Source organism: Lethenteron reissneri, chromosome 35 (genome assembly GCF_015708825.2).
Source record: "Lethenteron reissneri isolate LAM-NWPU_2019-01 chromosome 35, ASM1570882v1, whole genome shotgun sequence".
Classification (NCBI taxonomy): domain Eukaryota; kingdom Metazoa; phylum Chordata; class Hyperoartia; order Petromyzontiformes; family Petromyzontidae; genus Lethenteron; species Lethenteron reissneri.
The window spans coordinates 6,267,605-6,293,223 of NC_083813.1; the positions used below are offsets into that span (position 1 = coordinate 6,267,605).

General features: G+C 40.9%; 1 protein-coding gene across 3 annotated transcripts in view; it reads left to right on the forward strand.

The window, feature by feature from the left end:
* Positions 1-328: 328 nt before the first annotated feature.
* RTTN (rotatin) overlaps positions 329-25,619 on the forward strand; it is a 67,873-nt gene continuing 42,582 nt past the window's right edge. For all 3 annotated transcript variants that reach the window (XM_061565651.1, XM_061565650.1, XM_061565652.1), the window contains exons 1-19: positions 329-578; positions 5,238-5,425; positions 6,338-6,536; positions 7,166-7,267; positions 8,243-8,333; positions 8,655-8,769; positions 9,761-9,911; positions 11,143-11,311; positions 12,549-12,730; positions 14,272-14,387; positions 16,319-16,492; positions 17,216-17,428; positions 17,665-17,777; positions 17,891-18,017; positions 19,174-19,299; positions 20,096-20,212; positions 20,480-20,619; positions 23,146-23,317; positions 25,230-25,329. In XM_061565651.1, coding sequence (XP_061421635.1) covers positions 548-578; positions 5,238-5,425; positions 6,338-6,536; positions 7,166-7,267; positions 8,243-8,333; positions 8,655-8,769; positions 9,761-9,911; positions 11,143-11,311; positions 12,549-12,730; positions 14,272-14,387; positions 16,319-16,492; positions 17,216-17,428; positions 17,665-17,777; positions 17,891-18,017; positions 19,174-19,299; positions 20,096-20,212; positions 20,480-20,619; positions 23,146-23,317; positions 25,230-25,329 — 2,626 coding nt within the window. In that variant the 5' untranslated portion in view covers positions 329-547. The remainder of the gene's footprint in view (positions 579-5,237; positions 5,426-6,337; positions 6,537-7,165; positions 7,268-8,242; positions 8,334-8,654; positions 8,770-9,760; positions 9,912-11,142; positions 11,312-12,548; positions 12,731-14,271; positions 14,388-16,318; positions 16,493-17,215; positions 17,429-17,664; positions 17,778-17,890; positions 18,018-19,173; positions 19,300-20,095; positions 20,213-20,479; positions 20,620-23,145; positions 23,318-25,229; positions 25,330-25,619) is intronic.

Consider the following 25,619-nt stretch of genomic DNA (forward strand, 5'->3'; position numbering starts at 1 on the left):
CAACTTTTAAATCGGATCTCGTGGTCACCGCGGCGACGGCGTTCCCCGCACGTCACTGCCTGTATCAAGACCCCAACAGTGATCACCAACGCGATGCCTGTTGTTTGCATTTAAATATAAATCCCGCTGTCACTAATATAATGGCAAAAAAAATCCAAATATATTTCTTATATCAATTCAGCCGTTTTTAATCACACACATATATATTTTTACAAACATCGGAATTCAAATATTAATATGGGGTCCGTTTCGCGTTGCTTTTGCCCGCCCGGCACCTTGCAGCTGATCTCCGCGGACACCTCTGGAGGGGTCCTTCGCGCATAGCGCGGTTCAAGCGGCGGGAGTTTTTGTCGCTTCACGATCTTCGCCTCCGAATCGGAGCGACTGCAACAGAAATATAAACGAGGGGGGGGGGGGGGAGGAGGCAAATACAAATAAAAACAGGAGAGTTCACTAATAAACACGCAACTTATACACCTCAGTAGCTAACGCACGGTCAAAGAAACTCCCCCCTCACGAGCAGATCGACGCCGCTGCTACGGGCGGCATGGATGTGCCGTCGCTCGTAAACAAACTGGGTGAGGTTATTATTGTTGTTATTTATAAAGACATAAAAGTGTGTCGCCGTTCTACTCCTCTGTCGTTAACAGCGTGCGTGGAACCGGTTCTGGGCCTCCCCAAGGTCGACTCGGCCTCAAACGAGTGTCCGGTGCCACGGTGTGTGTAGTTAAATCAAGGTGCACTTGGCCTGGCACAAGCATCGTGGTGACGTCACCGCCACTTAGTGGCGAATGGCGGTTGTTGTTGTAGTTAAACATCGTCGCTGGGGGGAGACAAAGACGGACGGGTGTGGTGGTGACCTCCCGCAAACTTCCTCGTGTACCGTGCCGGCCTTCATAGGTGCTGCTCGCTGACAGCACTTGCCTCTACAATGTTAAGGCTGATAGTTGTTTTGTTACCCTTTTATCTGGCAACAAAACTTGACATTTTCTACAAGGAATCATGTTTGCATTGATCACAATACCTGCGGTCGGAATGCAAACAAAAACACGACTCTGATAATGTATGATAATGAGATGCACTGTTTTGATTTAAAGCTTGCGTGACTGCAGGGATTCATCTTCTTGGTTCTTTCGGTAAAGTACCAACCCAGTTTAAAGATACGCTCCAAGCGTGGTGCTGTTTCATTCAGACGCTGTCTCCCCGACAGATCTGGTCTTCACCTGAGGACGGCTGCTTGCGTTGTGGCCGAAACGTCGTGAGAATTATTTGTATTATTTTTTATTATTTTTTATTATTTTATTACCTCCCTTCTACGTGACTTTACCGAAAGAACCAAGAAGATGATATGCACTGTCCTTGAAATTGATTGGTCCACACCCGAGACAGCTTTTCTTAGAGCCTAGTCTCACCCTGGTGTTGGACCAGATGACGCCAAAAGGTGTCAGTTTTGTTGCCAGATAAAAGGGTAAGAAAACAACTCATATTTTGATACTGGCAAAGGAGGTTCCAACAATGTTTAGGCTATATGGGTGGTCCTTGTGGGGTGCGGTGGTTTGTGTGCTGATTTCAACACGACGACTAAAAATTTAGATTTTCGTTGAGGGCCAGCATCGGTCGCCTCCTCTCCTAGGTCGACCCGGCCTTCAATAATGTAGCTGGTGTACGGTGGTGTGCACCACATTACATCAGTATTGGGGGTCAGACGGGCATGCCGGCCGCGTGGGTGAAAAAAAACATTTTTCCAGCGGCAGGCATCGGGTTTTTTCATTAATACATTTAAACCCTATTTTGGGGCATTAAAACCTGATTTAATGAATACGAAACTCTGATAGGCTTAGGCTGCTTCCTCGTCGGTGCTGCAATCGTACTCGGGGCCGTCGGGCACGAGGTAGTCGTAGAATGCGGTGGGCAGGTTGGTCTTGATGAACACGAGCTTCTCCTCCACAATCGTGGGCGCCAGTGAGTTCCTGAGCTTGGAATGGATGAAGCCCATCGTTGAGAAGTGCGGTTCTGCAATTAGAACCAATTAAACCGGATTTCTCCCAATCTTAGATGATCGGGTTTAATATAAAAAGACAATTAAACTTGATTGTAAAAAACCCGACTGTGCCACCCTTGGCCGGTCGTGATGCCGATTCAGTCTGCTCTGGCACCAACAGCCCTATCTGTGCTCCAGCAGTCTGTTGTCGTGTGTACGGTACAGGGGCTGTGCATTGGTGAAACATACTCTTCGGTTTTTTCAGTAAAGTCACGTAGGTAAGAATAAATAATAGAAATAAAATAATAAATCACGACGTTTCGGAGGCAACACAAGTCTCCGTCATCAGGTGGGACCGTCACAGCCAGATGCAGCTAATCTGGCTGTGACGGTCCCACCTGATGACGGAGACTTGTGTTGCCTCCGAAACGTCGTGATTTTTATTGTTTTATTTTAATTTTAATTTCATTTTTTAACTACGTGACTTTACCGAAAGAACTAAGAGTATGAATCCTTGCAGTCACGAAAGCTTCAAATCTATAATTAAGTTGTAACCGGTGTTGGCTGATAATCCAAATATAAAAAGGCAGTACTGTTAAACATTTGTGAAACAGTTGAAGGTCCAAGTTGTGCATCTGCCAGCACCGACTGAGCCTTCGCACACTTCACGTGAATTGCATTCAAAGTGCACCTAGCCTGGCACAAGCGCTGTGGCGACTTCGCCACCACGTACGTTGCGGATGGTGGATGTTTGGGTTTATCCGCCCCCTTCAGATGTAATCTTAATTTTCTTGTGGACGAAGGCCTCTCCAAGCCGATAACATCTCTCATGACCCTGCCGCTGTTGACCAACCACCTTGCTATGGCGCTGTTGAACTTCTTTCGCACCGTGCGTAGCCAACCGTGCTAATCGTAGGTGTCGGGGGAAGGACAAGCAGATGCACAGCGGCTGATTTCATCCATCGCTGCATTGTTTAAATGCTGCCCTCCCCCTTGGCTGCCACTCGGATCACCTGTCCATCATCCCTTCTTTTGACACCTGTCAACCCACACGGTTTACCTGTATTCTTGTACAGGGAAATTGAGTTTTCATGTCCATACGGCGTACAGCCGTGTGCTTATGTGTGTGTCTCTGTGTGTCTGTGTTATCTATCTTTGCTTATGTGTCTGTCTATGTGTCTCCGTGTCTGTGTTTTGTTTCTCTCAAATTTAGCAATCTTTGGAATAACGTAATAAACCAGGTAGGCGGTTGACTGTTATGTTAGCCGACTCTCTGTGTTGTATTGCAGTATATTTATAAGTTTACTAGGTTTGTTTTCTCTTTCATTTGTACCTGATGATGATTACTTGTGTTGCAATCGAAACGTCGTATGCTGTTATGTAATTTATTTTTCTTTCTACGTGACTACCGAAATAACAAAAATATATAGTTTCTGTCTATATGTTTGTGCTTCTCCCTTGTGATGAGACTTTGTAGGATGAAAGTTAAGATTTATAAGGGCACGGGTTGACCTATACGGCTTGAATTGGTCTATAATAAGGGAGGCACTGATAAGGGGTTGACAAGTTTATGCTTCTTGCGACGTGCCCTGCTTTTAACCCACTTACATTCTTAACTTGGTAATCGACGAAGAAAATGTGACGAGCTGAAAAGTGAGGAGCTTGTATATGTAATGCCAAGTTCGTCAGTAAAGACGAGCGCTACTACACCCTTGGGTTGTGTTATCTAATCATGGGCCGTCCTGTACAACGGACGAACACAATCCTTCAAAGAGCATTTAAATTGTACAAATTTGCGTTATGTCAATGTTAGATGCCACGACTGTTATGAATGGAGCGCCTCGCTAGTTTTCAAATCTTTTCACTTTAAGCTGCCAACTTGTTTCGGACAGCCCACACTGAGCAGGTTGTGTAAATTCTCGTGTGTCTTTTTGAATTGTGCTCTTCATTTGAAGGTAATTTCACCGTAACGATGGATTTATTGCTTTCATTAATGTCAATACTTTTTTGCTTAAGAAAGAAACCCTGCTCGGAATTGTATCGCCACTTTAGGAGCAAGTATGTTTTATTGTTGGGGAACAAAAAACCCCTAGTGCCCGGTTAAAATTAAATGTACGTACTAAACAAGGCTCAAACTAAGCATGACAATGTCACCTATGTGCTATACTGCACCTTGTATTATTTCTTCCAGACGGGTGTCGCATGCACAACGGCTTTATCTAAACGTGATTCACCAACTCCGCTTCCAAATGTATGGATTACAGGCCTCTAGATGTATACATTTAATTGGTCGTGTTGATTAGTAGTGCTGTAGATGGCTGATGATATCTAATTAGGTTGAAACCGGCATCTACTGTACTACTGGACATCTTGTCACCTATTTGACGTCTCTAAAAAAGAGCTTTGCAGCTCATCGGATTCCTCCAGTATAAATAAAGATTCTGATGTAGTTGTCTATTTGCTTTCATGAGAAGTTTCAAATGCTCTGTTGCCCTGTGGCCGTGTCCTTGGCTGGCTGTATACACGCCCTCTGTTGAGTCGTAAAGGAATTTCAACGAAGTCTATAACACTGCTTAAAATAAATATATATACGTACAGGCACTGTTTATAATAGGCGACGTTGCGGGCATTTGATTGCCCATAACACATTAGGAAGGGCCAAACGTCATCTGGTTTGAATATTTTTTTTGTATTTTAAGGCAGTTTTAATGAGAAATTGTGTTTTCTGCACCACTACCAAGAGTAACATTACTAAATAATTCGTGAAGGAAATGTTGGTTTTCTATTCAACAAAAATAGTGTTTCTAAAATGTGCATTTACAAAGCGTGTATGTATATTAAAAAAAACATTCTATCATTGTAATAGTGCATTGAGAGTTTAGGGCGAAGTAAAGTTTGTAAAGAAGCAGGGAGCGATGCACGCAGGTAATTAAACTGCTAGACAGATAAGTAGCAAGTGAGATTGGGCAGGACGCATCCTTCGAACATGCCCGAAATGATGAACACCAACAGTGGGTTGTGTACAATGCAACACTCCAAAGATTCTGTTCAAGTAGGGGGAACATGCACATTTAGAGGGTTAAGGAGGGAGAAAGGATTTAAAAATAGGCATTTGGTGAGATAGTTTTTTTACAATTTTTGGAGGTGGTTGTCAGCTGTAAGGTCCAGATGAAGACAATAATAGTGAACAGCCAGATGCTCTGCTACACTTTTTTTTAACATACTGTTTTTCTGTGTGACAAATTAATTCCTGTAGGCCACCATCTGGAGGAGATACGTGTGCGGGCGCTCAAGAATCTACTGCTCAAGCTGGAGCATGGCTTGCTGGCTGAGGCGGACCTGGTGCAGGAAAAGCGCTTGCTTGTCCGCTTGCTTGAGTGGTTCAACTTCCCTTCTGTGCCCATGCAGAAAGAAGTGCTGGGGTTGCTGCACAAGCTTTCCCAGGTGGGGATACGTATTGCATATGGGATTATGGCGTCATCATCCTAAGTGTACTAAGAATCTTGAAGTTTTAGTTTGGTCTTCATTGTTTTGATTGTGTTTAGCTTTGCAAATTTTTTATGGCTGCTTCATCCATAATAGAGATTTTTTTTGGGTTAGATCGCGTAAATATATAAATGTGTCGTTAAAACCCGCCACCACTCGACATAGCCAACTAGTCTAGTAAGGGTTGTAATATAAACAGAACGTGCCAATTCGTCACTCGTACAGCACACTGGTGTGTTGGAGAGCCAAGCCACAACATTTACAATCTTGAGTACGACATTTCGCCAGTAATTACAACTAGCTTCATCAGGCGACAGCCAGATTTGTGGAGAAGTCCACCTGTTTCGTTCCTTATATAGAGGTATAGATGTTGTGACCACACTTCTGCGCTGTTGTGCAAAGTGGGGGGAGATGAATGAGGCAACGTACATTATGCATGCGCATTTTGCGATCTTTTTAATCTTGTCCTTGCTGTCCATTGTGTGTATTAAAATAACCATACCAACGGTAATCCCTATTGAATGCCTTGTATAGGCAAGCATTTAAATAATGTATTGTATAGTTAATGATTCGCTTACGTGTTAAACTGGCTGCTTCATATTTGTTTCTGCGAATTAAATTTGTAAGTCAAAATGCTGTTATTAGATTGAGTTTGGTTCGTGCCTCTTTAAGGATGGTACACTTTAAGGCTTGTTGTTGTCCTTCCGCCACACCTCCGATTAGCACGGTTGGCTACGTACGGTGCGAACGAAGTTCAACATACATATACATCAGTATTTTTAAGGATGAATTTATAATTTAGGATTGTGTTTTTTTATAAGTCTTTTCATTTGCCTGTACATTTGTTTTGCTTGCGACACCCCGTGACAGCATTCTTCTGCAGCGGGGTTACTGGTCGAAATTGGAGCACTTGAGTTCCTGGCGCAGCTGCGGCCTAACGTGCAGGCGTCACTGCAGGCACCTGTGGACAGCATCATGGACTGCCTACTGCGCCTCCCAACAGTGCAGCCCGAGACCCCCTCTGTGATGTACTCTGCCAATTCCCCACCAGAGGACACTCACCAGCAAGGTAATAATAGTATGCTCATCTATATTGTTGCCTTGTGCATTATTTAAAAATAGTTTGGCTCATAGACCTGCTGATATAAAATTTGGCTGTAATTATTAGTTTAAAATGTTGCTTCTGTCTAGTAATGAAATGGAAAATTAATTAACAATAGTGGCAATTATTTACCCTGAAAAGCCTCACTGTTTCTCATATTTTTTTCATTGAGGTCCTTAATTGTGATGCTTGGAAAATTTCATTAATTAGTGTTTAGTGTCATGTAGCAGGAAACTAGGGTACCTGGAGAAACCCACAAATATAACGGATGAAACAAAACACTGCCATCTCCTGGTCATCCCGCAGCCTCACATCCATATAACCTCACTGAAAGCCCTCCCTTGTTGGTCATCTATCCAACTACTAACCAGGAGAAAACATTTCTAAACCGGCTCAAATTCTACTCAGCATTTTGGCTAATTTGTATGTAGGCCAATATACTCGTGGCTATTAGAGATAGTGAGTGACTGTGACTTCATAACATAATTTGAGTGTCTTGTGCTGCATATGAAGAAAGTTTGATTGGGAAAAATTGATATCATTTTTATGAAAGTGGAACTTCTATGTTTTAATCTACACTTGCTTATTTTGGTCAGGTTCTCTTGCTTTGAAACCAATGCAGGCAGATGGAAACACGGGCTATTTTATACACAGCAAGAAGGAAAAGGACATTCCAAAAAACAACATAATCTTGCCAGGTACGTGTCATGAAAACTCACTTTTTCAAGTATGGTAATGTTTTTTGAAAAATATTTAATTGGCTGGAATAATGTTTAATTTTAAAGTCGCACAACTACACAGCATGTGATGTGTGACATGACAAGAGGCCCGTGACATGCCTTGATGCTATTCGGAGCGTAGAAGGAAGGGAGGTGCATTCTTTTAGCACTGTTTTTTGTCTCCAGTTTTGAGGAATTCTTTGATAAATGTTACCGGTTTCCTATCAGGTAAGTTCTTAATATAAAATTTTAAGGTAATTATTACGTTAAATGTTGCTTCTATTGAATGATGAAATGGGAAATTAGTTAACAATAATGGCAATAAATTACCCTGTTTATATGAGATAATATTTTTTATGAGTGTTTAGGCGTCCCCGCATTACAGACAGATGGAAATAATTTATGCATTCACACTTTCAACCTTGGCTGGAAAGCATTAAAAAGGGTGGATGGATGGTATAATTTTGTATCAAGCCAAAGCATCCTTGACAGCAATAAATGGGTGGGGGCAGGATAGAAATGTGTGAGTCCATGATAACTTTTTTTGGGTTAGATTGTGTAAATTGATATGTATTGTAGTAGGTTTTTACCCTTTAAAACTAGTACAAAACTGACACTGGTAAAAGAGATCTCATAGTTGATATGTATTATACACTAACCTCCACCCGGCACAGCTAGTTAGTAAGGTACTAATTGGACAATGCACACATTAAGCGTAATTATTTGAATGTGTTGCCACAAGTATGAGTGGTTAATGTGGACTTGATGCCTTGGAATAGGTGTCTATGTTGTGTTTTAACATCTTAACACCTGTATTTTATCACTTACTTTTTATACCATCCTAAATACTGGCAAAAAAGGTCCCATAGATGTCGCTGGAAATAAATTGTTACTGCTGCATGGATGAAAGACTGATTGTAAATACGAAAAAATGTTGTTTTACTTTTGTTTCAGTAAACGACGTTGTGAAGTGTTTAAAGTTTTCTACATTTCCATGGCTCTGCCTAACTCCAAATGATAAGCATGTTCTGACTTCAACGGAAAGGTAAAGTTATTTCTGCTTGGTACACATTAATTTTTGGTTCAATATGAAAAGCTGGCGAGACGTAATTCTCTGAAGCAATAAAGTCTAGCCTTGAATGCATAATGAAAATAATACTGTACATGCAGAATCAGGAAATGTATAACATGGACAACTTTTATAATTAAATAAAACTCTCAGCTATTAAATAGTTTGCCACTGTGCCTAAATCAGAGTTGCTTTTTTTTTACTGCTGAAATTGAAAGTTCAAGAAATAATGGAAACCATTGCATTTGAACATGATTAAAAGAAAGAATCTGTCTGGTGTGCTACTTTTGTTGCCAGGTCCTTACGGAGTAAGAATGCCAGCCTGATTAGAAGTTCCTGCGACTTTTTATTGGATGTGATGATGTGTGATTTTCCTGCTGAAACATTCTTACAACGGCCAAATATAGTAGAGGTATTTTTTTTTAACCCCATGTTTTATTTGTGATAATATTCGTTAATTCTTTCGTCATATTCAGGTGTAGGATTATTTCCTCTGCTGTGTTGCATATATTAAAAAATCAGTTGTCAAACATCTGTCAAATGCCTATAAATGACTGGTAATTCATAATAATATTGGATGATCACAGTTTTGTCCTTTTATAAGTTAGTTGTTTGGTACAACTGTTCTATTCGTTATTATAATTATGCTGTGTAATGTTTTATTGGAATCATTAGGACAGTGGTATTTAATATAATAATTCCAATCGTGGTAACTTTTGAAAATGATCTAAGAGATACATGTATGTAGCATTACAACGTATGTGTGTGTAATCATAATTGTAAGTTTATTCCAAGTGTGTACAACTGCGTAATTATATTTTCAGGTTTTAGTGTATGATACAGAAATGTGGAATAACAGGGTTGACTGTTTTTTCAGAATGGGATGTAATAATCACTTACCAGGGACAATTCCCTCTTAAGCTCTGGAATAAAAAAAAACAACCTGTATATTTACTTTTAAATACGAAAACTATGCAATAAGTGATATATTTGCATTCACAGGAAAATGACAAATGTGTGTTATATGGTAGCATGTATTACAGAATAGTTAAATCTACTGTTTTTTTATATTTTATTATTAAAAAAACCCAGTGTTTTCAACTCAATTTATAAATAATTCATACGAGGGTCAACCAGAAAGTAGTGCCCCACTTTTTTTTCCCCTGGCCGAAATGTATTTAGGAAAAGTGAAACCTACCCATATAATTAGCAAATGTATTGATTGTATGTGCATTAATTTTCCACATAATCCTCTTCCACCTCAATGGTTTTACACCATTGAGACAAGACAGCATGTATTTCTTACCAGTGAAGCATTCCTTTCTGGGGGACCCTTGTCGAATAAATGTAAAAAAAAATCCATATGATACCCAGCATGGTTGTAAATGTCTCATTGTTTACAGAACCTGTTGCTGCTATTGAGGCTGGCCGGAGGAGCAGATGGGACCCACCATCTGGCCTTGCATGCGTTACGGTGCCTCCACCACCTGTGCCGAAACCTCACCAGCCGACTTTGCTTTCACAGGGACCCTGCGTTCTTTTCCACCAAGCCAGGTGCTTGCGGCTGAGCAGGCAGTTGCCCACAATTATTTTTCTCGCATCGCTGTTCATTTTAGCTCTGCATGTTATAGCAAAATCAAATCTTGAATTTGTAAAAGTACCTGCGATTAGCATGGTTGGCTACGTACGGTGCGAAAGAAGTTCAACATACACACATACAAATGTCAAGGCGCACAATCAGCTGATTGCATTTTCACTTATTTGTTAACACTAACGAGTTGCAGATTTCTGTTACCTTATTTGTGTAGTTTCCATCGAAAGTCATTTCATTGTTTTGTGTTCCGATACTGCTCCACTACCGACAGAGGGCACTATGTGTGTGCTTAAAAACTGGTATTGTAAAGCAACCCAAACATGTAATATCTGATTATATTGAACATGTCTAAAGTAGATATGCATAATCTAGATTGGAAGTTTTCGTGACTGCAGGGATCCATACTCTTTAGATCTTTCGGTAAAGTCACGTAGGTATAACATAAAATAAATTAAATCACGACCTTTCGGGCACAACACAAGCGTCCGTCATCAGGTGGGACAACCACAGCAAGAAACAATTGCTGAAGTGGGTAAAAGAGCTGCTGTGACAAGAGGCTATGTAGGTAAGAGAGGGGTGAGGAGCCAGGGAGGAGAGATAGAGAGGGGGGTGTGGGGTAAGGGGAGTGGGGCGTCTCTTGTCACAGCAGCCCTTTTGCCCACTTCAGCAATTGTTTCTTGCTGTGGTTGTCCCACCTGATGATGAACGCTTGTGTTGCACCCGAAACGTCGTGATTTATTTTATTTTATACCTACGTGACTTTACCGAAAGAACCAAAGAGTATAGATATACATACCTGCAATCCAGAAATGTGGAATCAGGATTAGTGGATCGCATAGGGGTAGCATCTGAAATAGACCAATCCACAGGACAACAAAGTGACTGCGGGAGGCAGTACAGAGAGGATGATATTGAAGTTTCAGTATTATGCCTTTGTATTCATGATTTTCTTCTGGGTACACTAGTTCAGAAAACAAATGTATGTATGTTGAACTTATTTTGCACCGTACGTAGCCAACCGTGCAAATCGGAGGTGTGGGTGAAGGACAACAAACTAAACACAAAAAGCAGTTCTAAAGAAATGAGTTTTCAATCTAGATTTAAAAGTGCATACGAGAGTCATTGGGGCTTTCTTGGGTAATCAAAAAAATTCGTTTGTTACAAATACAGTGCTCTTCCTATGATTTGCAGATGTGGACTATCAGAACTCCTCAGTATCCAGTTCAGGCACCTCAGTGGAATCAGATGAGCGATCAGCTACCGCTGCTGCCACCAGCCCTCGCCCGTCTACTCAGGGTCACAGGGACCAGCGGCCACGTGGGGACGGCAGGGACGGTGACCTTTCTTCCTCTGCCTCCAGGTCTCACTCCTGTCCTGTTTTGTTGTGCTGACGATTTGATTAAATAATGGATTTCTTGATTTTCTTCGGACAAGAACAACTTTAAATATAAATACTTATTGATGCTATGCATTATAGAAACAGTGCAAAGTAATCAGCAACTTATTACTAAAACAGTGTTAAAGGGTAGGTTTATTAATTACATTTTAATGAAAGTCAATATGAAGCATAATTTGTCTTAGTCAGAAAAGCATCAAACAGATATTGTAGTGTGCAAGCATATACTTGTATATGATACAGATTATGGCTTTTTGGGAAATTTTATGTTAATGTCAACAATTTATATCCCTTTTTAAATACACTGCTGGATGAAGACCTCCCCCACACCATCTCGGGTTATGGTCCGGGCAGTTTGGTGAAGGGCGAGGCTCAGCAGCAGCTTCATAATCTTTATTTAGACTGGAGGAATCCGATGAGCTATGAAGCTCTTTTTCACAGATGTCCAGTATTGGCAGGTTAGGACCAGACCAGGTATTGCCCACCACTGATGTTAACCCGTAGCTGGGAATTTAAACTGGATATCAGGTTCATCGAGTAGTGCGCTAACCATTGCCCAGGCATGGTAGGGGAGATAGGGATTTCATGGGGAGGAAATGTTATTTGAAAAACACAATATCCTTTTATACAAAAAAAATGTATTTTGCTCATACGTGATATGGGAAAACATAGGGGAAATTAAACATACTGTCACCTAAAATACATTATGCATAGCATTACACTTTTTTAGTTGTCATGGTGCCTACTTTTTAGCTTGGTTATTTAGTGTATTTTTTTCTCAGCCTCATTTGTATTCCATGATGTTTTTGGTTATTTGAAATATTGTTGTAGCAATAAAGAATACTAATAATAGTGGCTATAATGCAGAAAATGATTTAAAGCCTTTGTATGTATAAATTATCAGTAATACTGTTATAAAAAGTACATAATTGATTATTGCATGCAAAGCACAATAAACAAATGCAAAAGTTACTAATTACAGCTAAATTACATGCAACTTAAGCAAAGTTAGCATGACATTTTATGTATAAACTTTGGAATTGGAGTTTGTAAATCATGTCAATGAAGGCAATTTTCATTTTTCACAGCCTCATTTAATTGGGGTTAAATTGAGAAAATATTACGTCGCTTAACCTACTGTGGATGTGAATGTCATTTATTTTAACATGTGGTTATGATTCCTGGGTCCGTTGATGTTCAGCACCGGTTCATCTGAAAGCCGCAATGAGACCTCAAGTCGTGCCACACCATCCCCACTGGAACTGGGCACGACGGGAGGTGAACTGGATGCAGACTTCACTCTGGAGTTGCAGCTACAGCAGTGGGGGCTACCCAACTTCTGTCTGATGGCAATGCAACCAGCCATTGATATGCTTAAAACAGGTATGGATGGGTGAGGTGAACTTACAAGGTGTCGCCGTGGCGAAATGTTAACTCCCTCGCCTGGTATGCAGGGGGGTCGTGTGTTCGATCCCGACCCTGACGCCTGTATATTTGGGGTTAGCATGTTTTTCCCATGGTCGCGTGGATTTTTCTCTGGAGTTTTTCGGTGTTTCCACATCCTGAAACATGCATTTAGAGTATTTTGTGGCTTTAAATTTCGACATGATGTGCCACTTTTGTTGAGCTATCAATTGTGGCAGGTCACTTCTGAATAAGAGCTATATAGCTCAGTGGGCCTTTCCTGGTAATATTAAAAGAGTATTTATGATTCATGGATATTTGGCTGAAGCTGAAAAATGCCACATCGATTTATCCAAGCGTAGTTTCTCGGGAACAGTGTCATATCCCACAACTTTAATCCCAATTCCATTGATATTCATCCTGTGGCTGCAGAATGTCAGCATAGACATGTAAACAAAAGTGTCTTTACTACCATCATTGCCATGTGACTATAAAAAGTATGTATGAAACTATAAATTTGACCAATAGCCTTGCAAAATAGTCGTATTTTTTTCTATTTATATGACAGTATTTGGGATTAATATCACGCTACTTAGGATTATGCTCTTAACACCACTGCCCACGCAGTTGCTAATAATTTATATGAATATAAACCAATAGCAACTTAACAATGCTTAGATGTGACTAATCACTGGTTCAACATATACCCATCTATCAGCAGTGCCCATGGGTTTAAGTAGTTTGCTATGCTATAGGGATGATTTAAAATTACATTTTGCCTGTTTAAATATAAATGTTTTATGACGATAGTTTCCAGTGGAAAAAACCCACTTCTTTACACAAATTATATGAAAAACTAATAATATTATATGAGTGTTCTGGTTAACAATAATATACTGTTTTTCAATGTAGTGAATGTTTGTACACACCATTGCAGTTCAGTAATTTATTGGATTGTTGAAAATTTGAAATGTAATGTGTGGTTGGTTATTAAGAGTCCTAAAAATTGACATCAAGTCATGCTTGCAATTATGGTATAAATTTTTTTTACATTTTGGTCATGTTTACTACAATAAGCGTACGAGTTTGCCCAAAAAATGGAGAGGATGCTCTAATTCCACCTCTGCCGTTGCTCAGTTGCCAAAGACAGATTTCCAATACTGATCGCTTGGTTGTAGGCGTTAAGAACTGAGGCGCATGGGAATCAATTACAGCACTCCACCGCTCAATACAAAATAATGTGGAAAAATAGTAAGATTAAAAACTGTTACTTTCTTTGTGGCTTGATGGTTACAACACCATTTTATTTTGGGCTTCCATAACATTTTCTGAATAATTGAGTCATTAATCAATTTACTATTTGACAGCGTTCATAAATCACGTAGTGTGATTCTATTCCAAAGTGACATCTTGCTTGAGCACACGTGAACACTTACCATAAGTCTGGCAAATAACGTTTGTCGAGTTTTGCGTTCGCTTGCTAGATAGGGCCTTTGAATTGGAATGGCACTGTGCTGCAGGGAGCAGCCGTGATGTCCTCGGTGTGCTGGAGCTGCTTGCGTCGCTGAGCTCGCTGTTGTCCGAGTCTCTAACGTCGGATGTTTGGCAGGACAACAGCTTGATCGGTCGGGACCTGGTAAGGGTTTGTGACGAATGTGCTGAATGTTAAAAGGGCATTTAATCTGCTTCTATATTATATCCTTGAATTTTACCCCCTCAATATATTTAATGCATTTTAAAGTGGTATGACTCATTTGAAAAGTATTTTTTCTGTTTAAAATAAATGATTTATTTTGAGTGCTTTAGACAGAATTGTCTGAAAAAAACCCAATAAAATCTAGTTGTTGTGAAGAGCACATTGCATTGTTATTGTAGTTTGATCTTGTTGCACGCACACAATGGATTTGGATTTGTCTTTTGAAAGAGCTTATTTTGGCTTGTAAGAGTTGTAAAAATTATAAAGCAAAGCAGGATAGTGCTGTCTAAATCTCGAGGCAAAATCTATGTTTAATGATTAAGGAGTGGGTGAATGGTAGGTTACATGGGTCATGGCGTGACTGGTATGAAATTAGTGCTCTCCTTTCCCTTCCTCAACCAGATAGGAATAACAAGTTGCTATCCTTGGTCTAATTTTCGATTTGAAGCTTCGTGACTGCAGGGATTCATCTTCTTGGTTATTTCAGTAAAGGCACGTAGAAGGGAAGTAATAAAATAATAAAAATAAAACATAATAAAATCATTCTCACGACGTTTCGGCCACAACGCAAGCAGCCGTCCTCAGGTGAAGACCAGGTCGTGGAGACTGAAATCTGACAGTGTCTGACAGCGTCAGATTTCAGACGCTGTCTCCCCGACAAACCTGGTCTTCACCTGAGGACGGCTGCTTGCGTTGTGGCCGAAACGTCGTGAGAATTATTTTATTATGTTTTATTTTTATTATTTTATTACTTCCCTGTCTCCCCGACAAACCTGGTCTTCACCTGAGGACGGCTGCTTGCGTTGTGGCCGAAACGTCGTGAGAATTATTTTATTATGTTTTATTTTTATTATTTTATTACTTCCCTGTCTCCCCGACAAACCTGGTCTTCACCTGAGGACGGCTGCTTGCGTTGTGGCCGAAACGTCGTGAGAATTATTTTATTATGTTTTATTTGTATTATTTTATTATTTCCCTTCTACGTGACTTTACCGAAAGAACCAAGAAGATCCTTGGTCTAGCAAAGGTGTATAAGTGTAAGCATGTTAAGGCTTTTAAATGTAACCAAGCTGCACCAGAATACAGGTTAATTGGCTTGTCTGGAAATTGTAAAGGTTACCCTTGTACAGTGTGGTTTACACCACCGGAGGAGAGGGCAGTCTACTTTTCGTATTGGACAGACAGATTGGGATACATTGCTATACCTGCACTTTACCCCGTCACTCGTAATACAGATGGTCCTTGACTTTTGGCGACCTGCCACAATTATGGCAGGTCGCCATTTGCCACCCTTGTTATTACTTATGCAGGTCAGACCCAAACTTACGGCATGACTTTGACTCGGGCACCGGTTCTTCGCGCAAATCTACGGTATGTCGCCCAGTCAGTCTGCCTCCCCGACGCACTCCGGTGCTAAATCTCTGTGCATTCTTAGTAATTTGTAAGCATTTTTATGAATTTATTTCAGTTAAACAAATGACATACAAAAGGTCAGTGCTCTTGTGATGGTGCTGGAAAGGAACGTAGCAGAAAGGCCATTACTGTAGTCAGTCCAAATAAGCAAGGATTTATGAAGACTCAAGGCAATACACTTTCTGTACACTATTATTGTACATTATACATGATTGGTAGTTGATTAAAAATGCTATTTGTCTTCATATATAAAAAGTTGCATTTCGTGCTCTTGGTCGGGAACATAACTCCCGATTATATCATGGTTTCTCTGGGAAAATCGTTCTCTATTTTGAGCGGCGATGAAGACGGCGGTGGATAAATTATCTTGCAGGAACTTTGTGTCCAATTGATTGGACTGTCAACCTGATGTGTGAATAAGCAGCCTAACTGATTTACCTTTGCTTATCACTGCATAGGCTGAGCGGATGTCGGGCATCCTAGAAAGCCTGGCGGAGGTGGTGTCTTACCACTACACAAGCCGTGTTGCTGAAGGGCAGCCTGAGCCGCAGCGTGCACACCATCGCCTCGCCTTCAACGGCTGTGCCCTAGCATTTCTACGGCTGGTGCAAATGCTGGTGCCTCTAGAGCAGGTGAGATATCCCAGAATTCTAGCCCTGAGCCTTAGTTTATGTAATTTTAGGTATTGTAAAAAAAAAGAGAAAGGCCTCCAATAAAGGCATAAAAAATACAAAAGCAATTATAATTCAATCTCTTGTATCTTAATGTATGTAAGTGTGGAATGGAAAATGCAGGCAGATCCTGTTATTATTCTGATGCTCTTGCACAAGTACTTTCAGGGGCCATTGACTCATGGGTGTTTTGACGCGTATGACCAAGTATACATAGTAGGATGAGTGGAATGAATAAAAGACACCCAACACATGGTGTTTTACCAGAACCTAACCTACCTACCAAGAACCATTTGCCTGGGTATTTCATGGGATCCCCCTTGCCATTATCAAATCATAAGAATAGGTTTTACCCTATGATGTAACTGCTCACCCCGAGCTCTTAATGTCCTGATTGTGTCTTTGTGCTGTACGCCTTTTGGCGTCCTCTGGTCTAACACTGTTTGAAACTAGGCTCTAAAGAAAGCTGTCTCTGGTGTGGACCAATCAGTTTCAATGACAATGCATATACTGCCAGAGCATGTTTTTTGTTTGCATGTTCACGACAAGTACATGTGGTTAATGCAGACGTGATTCCTTCCAAAACGTTTCTGTTTGGTGTTTTAACATCTTAACACCTGTTTTATTGCCAGTTCCTATGTAGTCTGGGTATTGATTCCTTCCAACTGGTGTGACTTAATGCAGGCAGGGACCATTCTACCTGGGAGTGTGGTGTCAGCACTGAGCATGATTTCGCTGGACGTCCCATTCTGTCGCACTTTCCCGACCGCCTGCGATGCGGCTTGGTCCTTCCTGGAGCAGGCGAGCTCCGAGTGTCACTCGCTGAGCACACGCGTTGCCTCCGTTACCCAGTCGATGGAGTGCACCTGCACTTTTCTGCGAGAATTCACCAACCAGGTATGAATTTGAGGGGTGCAGTGGCCACGTGCGATCTGTAGTAAAACGTATGAAGAGTCTCACTATGCAGGGATGCGTGCAAAACTAACAGCATGCTTAAGTTGTCAAAATAAAACCTTATTTATGGATTGATTGTTTTATAATTACCCAGCAAGACTTGCATATACTCCCCACAAGCTTCCTTGCCAGTGTTTTAATTATGTGATTCTTGGTTGTTTTGTCTTGGAACAACAAAGGACGATGGAAATATGTTGGAGCTGATAGAACTTGCTGACCAAGCTGTGGAAAGTATACCGTACCACCTGCACCTTCCCTTCATTCAACACTTCATAACCCTGTGTTCCAAAATGTGAGTGTTCAAAATCACCTATTTTTACATTGAATGCAGTGTGTTATTTACCGAAATGTGTAAGGCAGAATTGCTATGGCAATAACATGTTCATTATTTTCTTTTTGTTTTAGACACAAGACATTGCAACCTAGCCCAACTGCAGCTGGTGAAAGCAGAAAAGTCTTGCTAAAGCTCTTGTCACACCCAGTGAATGTGATTCGAGCTAATGTCTACAGCAACTGTCTTAATATAGTCCAGGTATTATCAGTAGTGACCTATGAAAGCCGAGATTATTAAACCTGACATTTGCGCCTTATCATTATATACATTTTTCCATGTTAACTGGTCAGAAAATATTGAATATTAGTCTTAATTGTTGCCTAATTAATATTGGTTAACAGCTAAACTACGTATACAGTAAAACTTTGGATTGCAAGTAACTTGGTCTGCGAGTGTTTTGCAAGACGAGCAAAAATGTTAAGTAAATATTAATTTGATAAACGAGCGAGGTCTTGCAATACGAGTAGTACGTATATACGCTTTGTCTGCCGAGCGTCGCGTGATCACAACTGATATACGAGTGCTTTGATATACGAGTGCTTTGGATTACAAACACGTTTTCAGAACGAATTATGCTCGCAATCCAAGGTTTTACTGTATATGACTTGCGTAAATATATCTTGATGTTTACATAGTTTGTGCGTGAATTACAAACTTGAAAATGCTGAAAACATTCCTATGGTGGTTGAAAAGATTTGAATGTGAAAGTATGTATTTTAATATTGATTAAATAATAAACGTATCTTCAGGAAACATCCGCTTCTGGTTAGGTCTTTGATATGGCATGGAAATGCATATCTGCTAGTGTTAAACATTTTTTTGGTTAATTTGAATAACAATTGCTTCTTACCATGACGGGTAACTGACAGCAACCTATATACTTCATTAAAACGACCAGCTATGTTCCTGTTGCAGTCAATTCTGAAAAATAAGCTAATGCCTCAGTGGGCCTAACCTAGTAAGATAAAACATAGTTTGGTTTAATTTGTATATATTTTAGAGTGATTTATTTACCTTGCCTATAATTTCCACTCCTATCGTGTTTTTGTTTTCTTTTTTGTAACGTTCTGACCTGCTACTGGACCATCTGTGAAAAACAGCTTTCTAGCTCATCCGATTCCTCCAGTATAAATACATATTCTGATTCTGAATTTAACTTAACTGTGATTGACATAGTGGTTTGATGAATTTCCTCTAACTTGGTGATCAGGCCGTCGACAGAATTTGTAGGGTTGTATAAACAAACAATTTTTTTTATGCCGTATCATCCAGATTTACGATACTGTATCTGCGTCTCTTTAGAAAATGTGGTTCTTTAACGTGGTTTTTTTCTCACCACCTTGTGTTTGACCAGGAATCATTAGGCATTCACAATGTGACAAAGTCAGTGTCCACAGCCTGCCTCGGAGTACGCTTCTTGCTGCACAGTCGGGTGCTGTACGAATTGTGTGCCTTTGGCCTCCAGGATTCCCACAAAGAGGTCAGGGGGTAGCATTTGATTGTATAGGGTGCTTGTCTGCCCTTACCCATATCATTATTTTAAATGATCATATTCCACTATATTCCAAAAATACCACTTCCTTGAAATATGCGTGTGAAACATGGGTACTGGACAGCTGTGAAAAAGTGATTTATTACAGCTCATCGGATTCCTCCGATATGAATAAATATTCTGACATCCATTGAGTAAATAGTCCATAATTACATGGCCATCCTTTACCCATGAATTGACTCATACTTGTATGTTTGTCAATATAAACATTATTGTGTGCATTTATTGAATGCCAGGACATGTTACTGCATACATATATGATTTATGCTTTATACCCTGCTCTACAGCATTGTACTCTCTGGCACTGCAAAGCTATCAATTGACCTATAACATACAGGACAGTGCTACCATCCTACTAGTATCAGTCATAGATTAATAATAATTACCCCTTTGTCTGACCACTGCTGGATAAAGGCCTCTGCATTTCTGTGTCAGTTGTGGGGATTGTTTGACCATACTTCACCATGCTGATCACTGTTGGGGTTGATAAAAGGGGACCTTAATACTTGATTCAGGCTGAGTCAACCTGGGGGAGACATGGGACAAGTTCACTTTATATGTCACTGGTGTTATCCATGGCCAGGACTTTAACATGGGTGCAGTGGGCTTACATGGTGCACTAAATTGAATAGCGGCAATATATTTGTTTTTAACATGTTTTATCCAACCTCTGACATATACATATTGTAATGCCAGGCATATGCTTCTTGTTTTGGATGTGAAGGTTTGCTTGGCAGCCCGGGCCATTGTGCTGTACCTGCTGCAGAGCCGGCTGCTCATGTGCGCTGCTACCTGGGGACAGCTTTTGGAGGCCCTCACTCCTGTACTGCCTGTTCTGCAGGTCTGTCCCAATGTTCTCTGCATCAAATGTTGTATTTCCAGCACATTTAACTGGTTTATGATGGATTGTTTCTGTCACAAATAAACAATACTTATTTTTTCACGATATTAGTCATGTGAAAGCATAATTTTCATTACTCCATCCTTTCCCCCAAAATGCTCACCAGGACCAGGTACAAATGCGATTGGTATGCTGTGTATTTCTTGTGATGCTGCTTTGTATATGTAATCATGGGACTGCTGTAACCACCGTGTGTGATCTGGCCAGGGTTTTGCAGGAGAGGAGGGAGCTCTAGGCTCTGCGATCGTAAACCTAAGTGAGACGGAGAGCCAGAGTGGTGAGGGTCCCATCCCGCGGACCGATCGTCTCCGTGCCTCCCTCCGTCTGCTCCTGGCCAAGCAGCTTCCGTAATGCCGCTCCTAATACCTTTCTCTAACACAATGACCACCTCCCCTGCTTCTCTGTATTACCCTAACAGCTTCAGCCTTCATTCACAATCAACACTCTGCATAGCTTTAAGGGCGCCACTGTATTTCGCGAGTCTTGCGACTGCATGCAACAGTTTTTATGCACTAGTAATGACAGCATCTATAATATGACAGCTGTACATAAAATGGCATCTTTGTTGAACCAGTGGCCACTGCTCTTAAATTATTTCGTGAAGGTGAAAGGAATAAAACCATACAGCCGCAACAAATATCGTGACTTGACTATAAAATGTCACATTTGCAGCAGCTTGTCAAACAGTGTTAGTAATGCTTTTACCTATAATTCCCTTTGGTATGGCAGTGGCGATTCAAGTGTGAAGTGAAAATAAATACAAAATGATAAAGTACATGGCCGATTTCCTAAAAGGAATGTGTATTTGTACCTTCAGAGCATTTGTGAATATAATTACTATTCTTATTTATGCTGACAAGCCAACAGAGTAACCAAACTGACCAGTCTTTTTCTGTGTAGGAGATATATTCATATGTAAACCAAACTGTTTTATTTGTCCGAGGTTCAACGGTTCAGACAACCATTGCGCTGCCAATGTTCTTGGTTTATTATCTCGTGAATATGACCTTGTGATATTTGTTAGACATGACCTAAACATTTATGTTTCACTGCCTCTTTGAAATATGATACAAAGTGTTGTCAGCTGCAGCCTATTATTGAGCTCATTACTGAGTATGTGACCATGCCATTTCACCATAAGGACAAAGTGAAGGCCTTTTTAAGTTCATCCAATTTTGTACTTCTGTTAATTTATTACCTCTTAAAGGCCAGTAAATTACAAAATATTTTTAAGTTACTAGTTATATTCTACCAGGTAAGGTCCACTGAGCTCTGTAGCTTTTTTTCAGAAGCGATCTGGTCACAAATGATAGCTAGAGAGAAGTGGCTGATCATGTGGAAATGTATAGCAGCCAAATACTCTAAACACATGTTGATAATAAATGTGGAGGGAAATACCGGAGGACCCGGAGAAGAATCCACGGAGAGAGAGAACATGCAAACTCCAAATATACAGACGTCAGGGTTGGAATCGAACCCACGACCTGCATACTAGGGCAGGGAGTTAACATAAAGCCACAAAATATTACGCAGAGCGATTTTGGTTTCTCTTTTGCTGCTTGTATATTGCTCCTAGTGATTTTATAAAATTGCAATGGATTTTTTTCTGATGTACGATAATAGGAAACGTCACAAAACCAGTGATCGATAAAATGGGGCTCATAGTGTTATGGATTATCGACCTATGATACCATACCTAGTGCTATACGTAGACTGAAAAATGGATGTAATGTAATAAATATATCAGTTCAAATACATTTTTTGAATGAACAAAAAAATATATAAAATGGTATGTCTACATGCTCACAGATATTACTTATGCATGAACTGTATATCTACAGAAGCATGTAAAATGTGTTGCAGCAGGGTGGCAGAGTTGTAACTCTTGTGCCCGAAACTATGAACTAAACTTTATATTTTACCAAGTAAAGCCCACTGAGCTTTCTAGATACTTTTCAGAAATAACCTGGCCACAAATGATAGCTCAATGAAGTGGCTTATCATGTGGAAACTTCAAACAGCCATATACTCTAAACGCATGTTTCTAAACGTGGAGGGAAAAACTGGAGGGCCCGGAGAAAAATCCACGTAACCACGGTGAGAGCATGCAAACTCCAAATATACAGGTGTCAGGGTCGGGATCAAACCCACGACCTGCATGCTCGGCAAGAGAGTGAACATCTCGCCACTGTGGCACCTCACAGCAAGAAGGTTTTCAGATTAAGTTCCCAACTCGAAGTGCCTATTTCTCTTCTTCTTGGTTCTTTCGGTAAAGTCACGTAGAAGGGAAATAATAAAATAATTAAAATTAACATAATAAAATACAATTCTCACGACGTTTCGGCCACAATGGCTGCTTGCGTTGTGGCCGAAACGTCGTGAGAATTGTATTTTATTATGTTGTATTTATATTATTTTATTATTTCCCTTTTACGTGACTTTACCGAAAGAACCAAGAGGATGAATCCCTGCAGTCACGAAAGCTTTAAATCGTGCCTATTTCTATTGCATTTGTCTATTCTTCCCCTATTCCATGTGGATTTCCTCCAGGTTCTCAGGATTCCTCCTATAGGATTCAAAACAGAGAATTAACTGATATTGACCAAACATCCTAATGCTGAAAGATCACCTACAAATTAGTAATTTGAAATTAAATGTAGAAATTTCTCCCCCCCCCACAAGTGGCAGCTTGGCAGGACCCTCCTGAAAACGAGTCTTGGGACTCAGGCTTTTCTGCGTGAACAGGCATACGTAAATCCGCACGTTAAAATATTGTGTGAACGCTCGATAAAAGTGTACGCGTGATGAATCTAAATGTCGCGATTACATTGGTGTGCTCTTTAATGCAACGTCCCCAAACTCCGGGTGTGCAGTGTTCGCTCGGCTGGAGTGCAGCAGCTCGCGTGGCACCTGGTGTCCGAGGAGCAGGCAGGACATAAGCGGCCCCACTTGCCCGGCACCGTGCTGGCTGGGGAGCCCAACCTGCTCATCCCAGACGTGCCGCTGCGTCCGGACACCGAGACCATCGGCAAATCGGTGTTCAAGGTGCATGTTTGCATTCCTTTGTAATAAAATAGTTTGAGCTATTTATCGGTTTATTGACGCGATGACTGCTGCATTATGTCAGCAGTTGCGTTTGGCTATTGTAAAATGTTGAATTCATAGAGGAAAAAAAACTTTTTTATTGTCGAGCCTTTATATTTCTGCCACTAATATCAGTACACTTCTTGAATATGTTAACACCCTCTTTGACACACTGTGTCCAACACAACATTGCATTCACAATATTCAGTCACCTTTTCAGAAGAAAGTAACAGGTGTCATTAGAATTCAGTATGATATCTAAAAATGGATCACCCTGAAATTTAAATTGAGTAAATATAGGGGCAAATATTTGACCAACGCCTCATTAAACAACAGGAAACAAAGTGCTTACGTGTTCTCAAAGTATGCACAAATACAGTACTTAGGAAATAGGGTTGAAAGTATTAAAAAGTAGTACAAGCAAACTAAATAAAAAAAAACAATAGTATCCAGCTGAGCACTTGAGAGGTTAAATCTATAATGATTGTGTAATGCGGGCGTAAATGGGCGGGGCGGATATGACGATCCAAGAGGGAGGAGTCAGGGTGACGTGGGGGAGAAGTTATAGCGGGGAGACAGGAAGCTATCTGGGTCAGTCGGGGGAGTGAAGGGTGGTGAACACGTTGGGTGGTCGCCGTGCCTCAGCCTGGTGGCTGAGGGGCTCATGACGGCGCCAGCCAGCGGGGTGGAAGAGAGAGTGGAGGATTGAGGTAGGAAGTGGCGAGATAGCCACAGAGGCCACGAAGGGCTGAGGTAGGAAATGGCGAGATAGCCACAGAGGCCACGAAGGGCTGAGGTAGGAAGTGGCGAGATAGCCACAGAGGCCACGAAGGGCTGACGTTGGGAGGTGGCGAGATCGCCACGCACGGGGGAACAGGGAGCAGCGATGGAGCTGCTGTGGGAGCAGCCAGAGGGCTGCACCAAGAGCCTGCAGCGGAGCTGCAGGAGCGTGGAAGGCTACGGGAGCGAAGGCAAATGTGGGGCTGCCAGGGAGAGAGTCTCAGGAGGAGTGCCGTGTGGGAAGGAGAACGCGAACCCCAAATAAAGGACACGGAGTCAGCGAGAAGCGTCTGAGTCCTTTTATTACAATTGCACAGAGTGCTGACTGCAATTCAGCCGTCTGCATGGTTTCTCAATAGGTGTCTCTGGCGAGCAGATTGCTTCTGAGGCTGACATAAACCAATCGTATATATACTGTTACTGATCATCTATGTGCCCAGACTAAATATTTCACTTGGTGATACCACCTGAGATGGGAAAAAAACTTGCTTTGTACTCATTTCTTGAAATTGCCATTACAACGAATTTGCAATGATCTTGTTAAATAAGTATGTTATCACAAAATCTACTTTTCTTAGCCTATTCAGAAACTGGTATAGTTAGCTCCAGTGGTACCAAATTCTGCTTTGTGCCATGGACGTTGATACCATTAAAACCTAAATTGAAGTGAGAACATTCTAACTCATTTTGTCAGTTTATTTTTATTTGCGGAAATCACACTTTGTAATACATTACCTGAAGGAATGTTAACCGTAAGTATATAGGCTACGCAATTCTGTTCTTAATCGTAATTCGATTAAATTAAATTTTAACTTCGTATTTTTCATTTTATTTTGCAATTATTCAAATATGCATTTACAGCGATGGTTAAACTTTCAACCACAACACAATTCAGGAATTAAGCGCATTTGTTTCGGTGATGAAGCATGCTACTGTTAAAACTAAGCGGTCTTAACCAAGAGCAGCTGTGCATGCTTAATAAGAAGATTCCTTGGCTGAGGTGATAGCTGAGTTTAGTTAAGTATTCGTACTCTGCATATGCTCAGACGAGCAACATTTGAATAACACTTTCAACGTCTCTCTCCGTTATCAGGAGGACGCAGTGTGCAAGGTCTATGGGATTTTTATGTCTGAGGCGGTGGACCTCGCTGTAAAGAAGTCTGCAGCTGAACAGCTTACCATTATGATGCAAGGTAGGCTCTGCAAAACCTGCAGCCTGTAGCACTTGCATATCGCTATCCCTTTGCCACAGCGGGCAACCGGATGGTCATTTGTATTACGTTCCGATTACAATGGTCTGTGTATTGGCCTAACTTTTATTATTTGGCAAGATGTTATTACTGCTGCAACTCGAGAAACTTTTTTTGGCGAAATGCTAGTTGAATTTTGCATAGCAACCAATCGTAAAATCCGCCCTTGTCACTAGATTAGTGCCACCATCTCCACAAAATTAAATGTAAAGGCACGCTGCCATTGCAAGCAG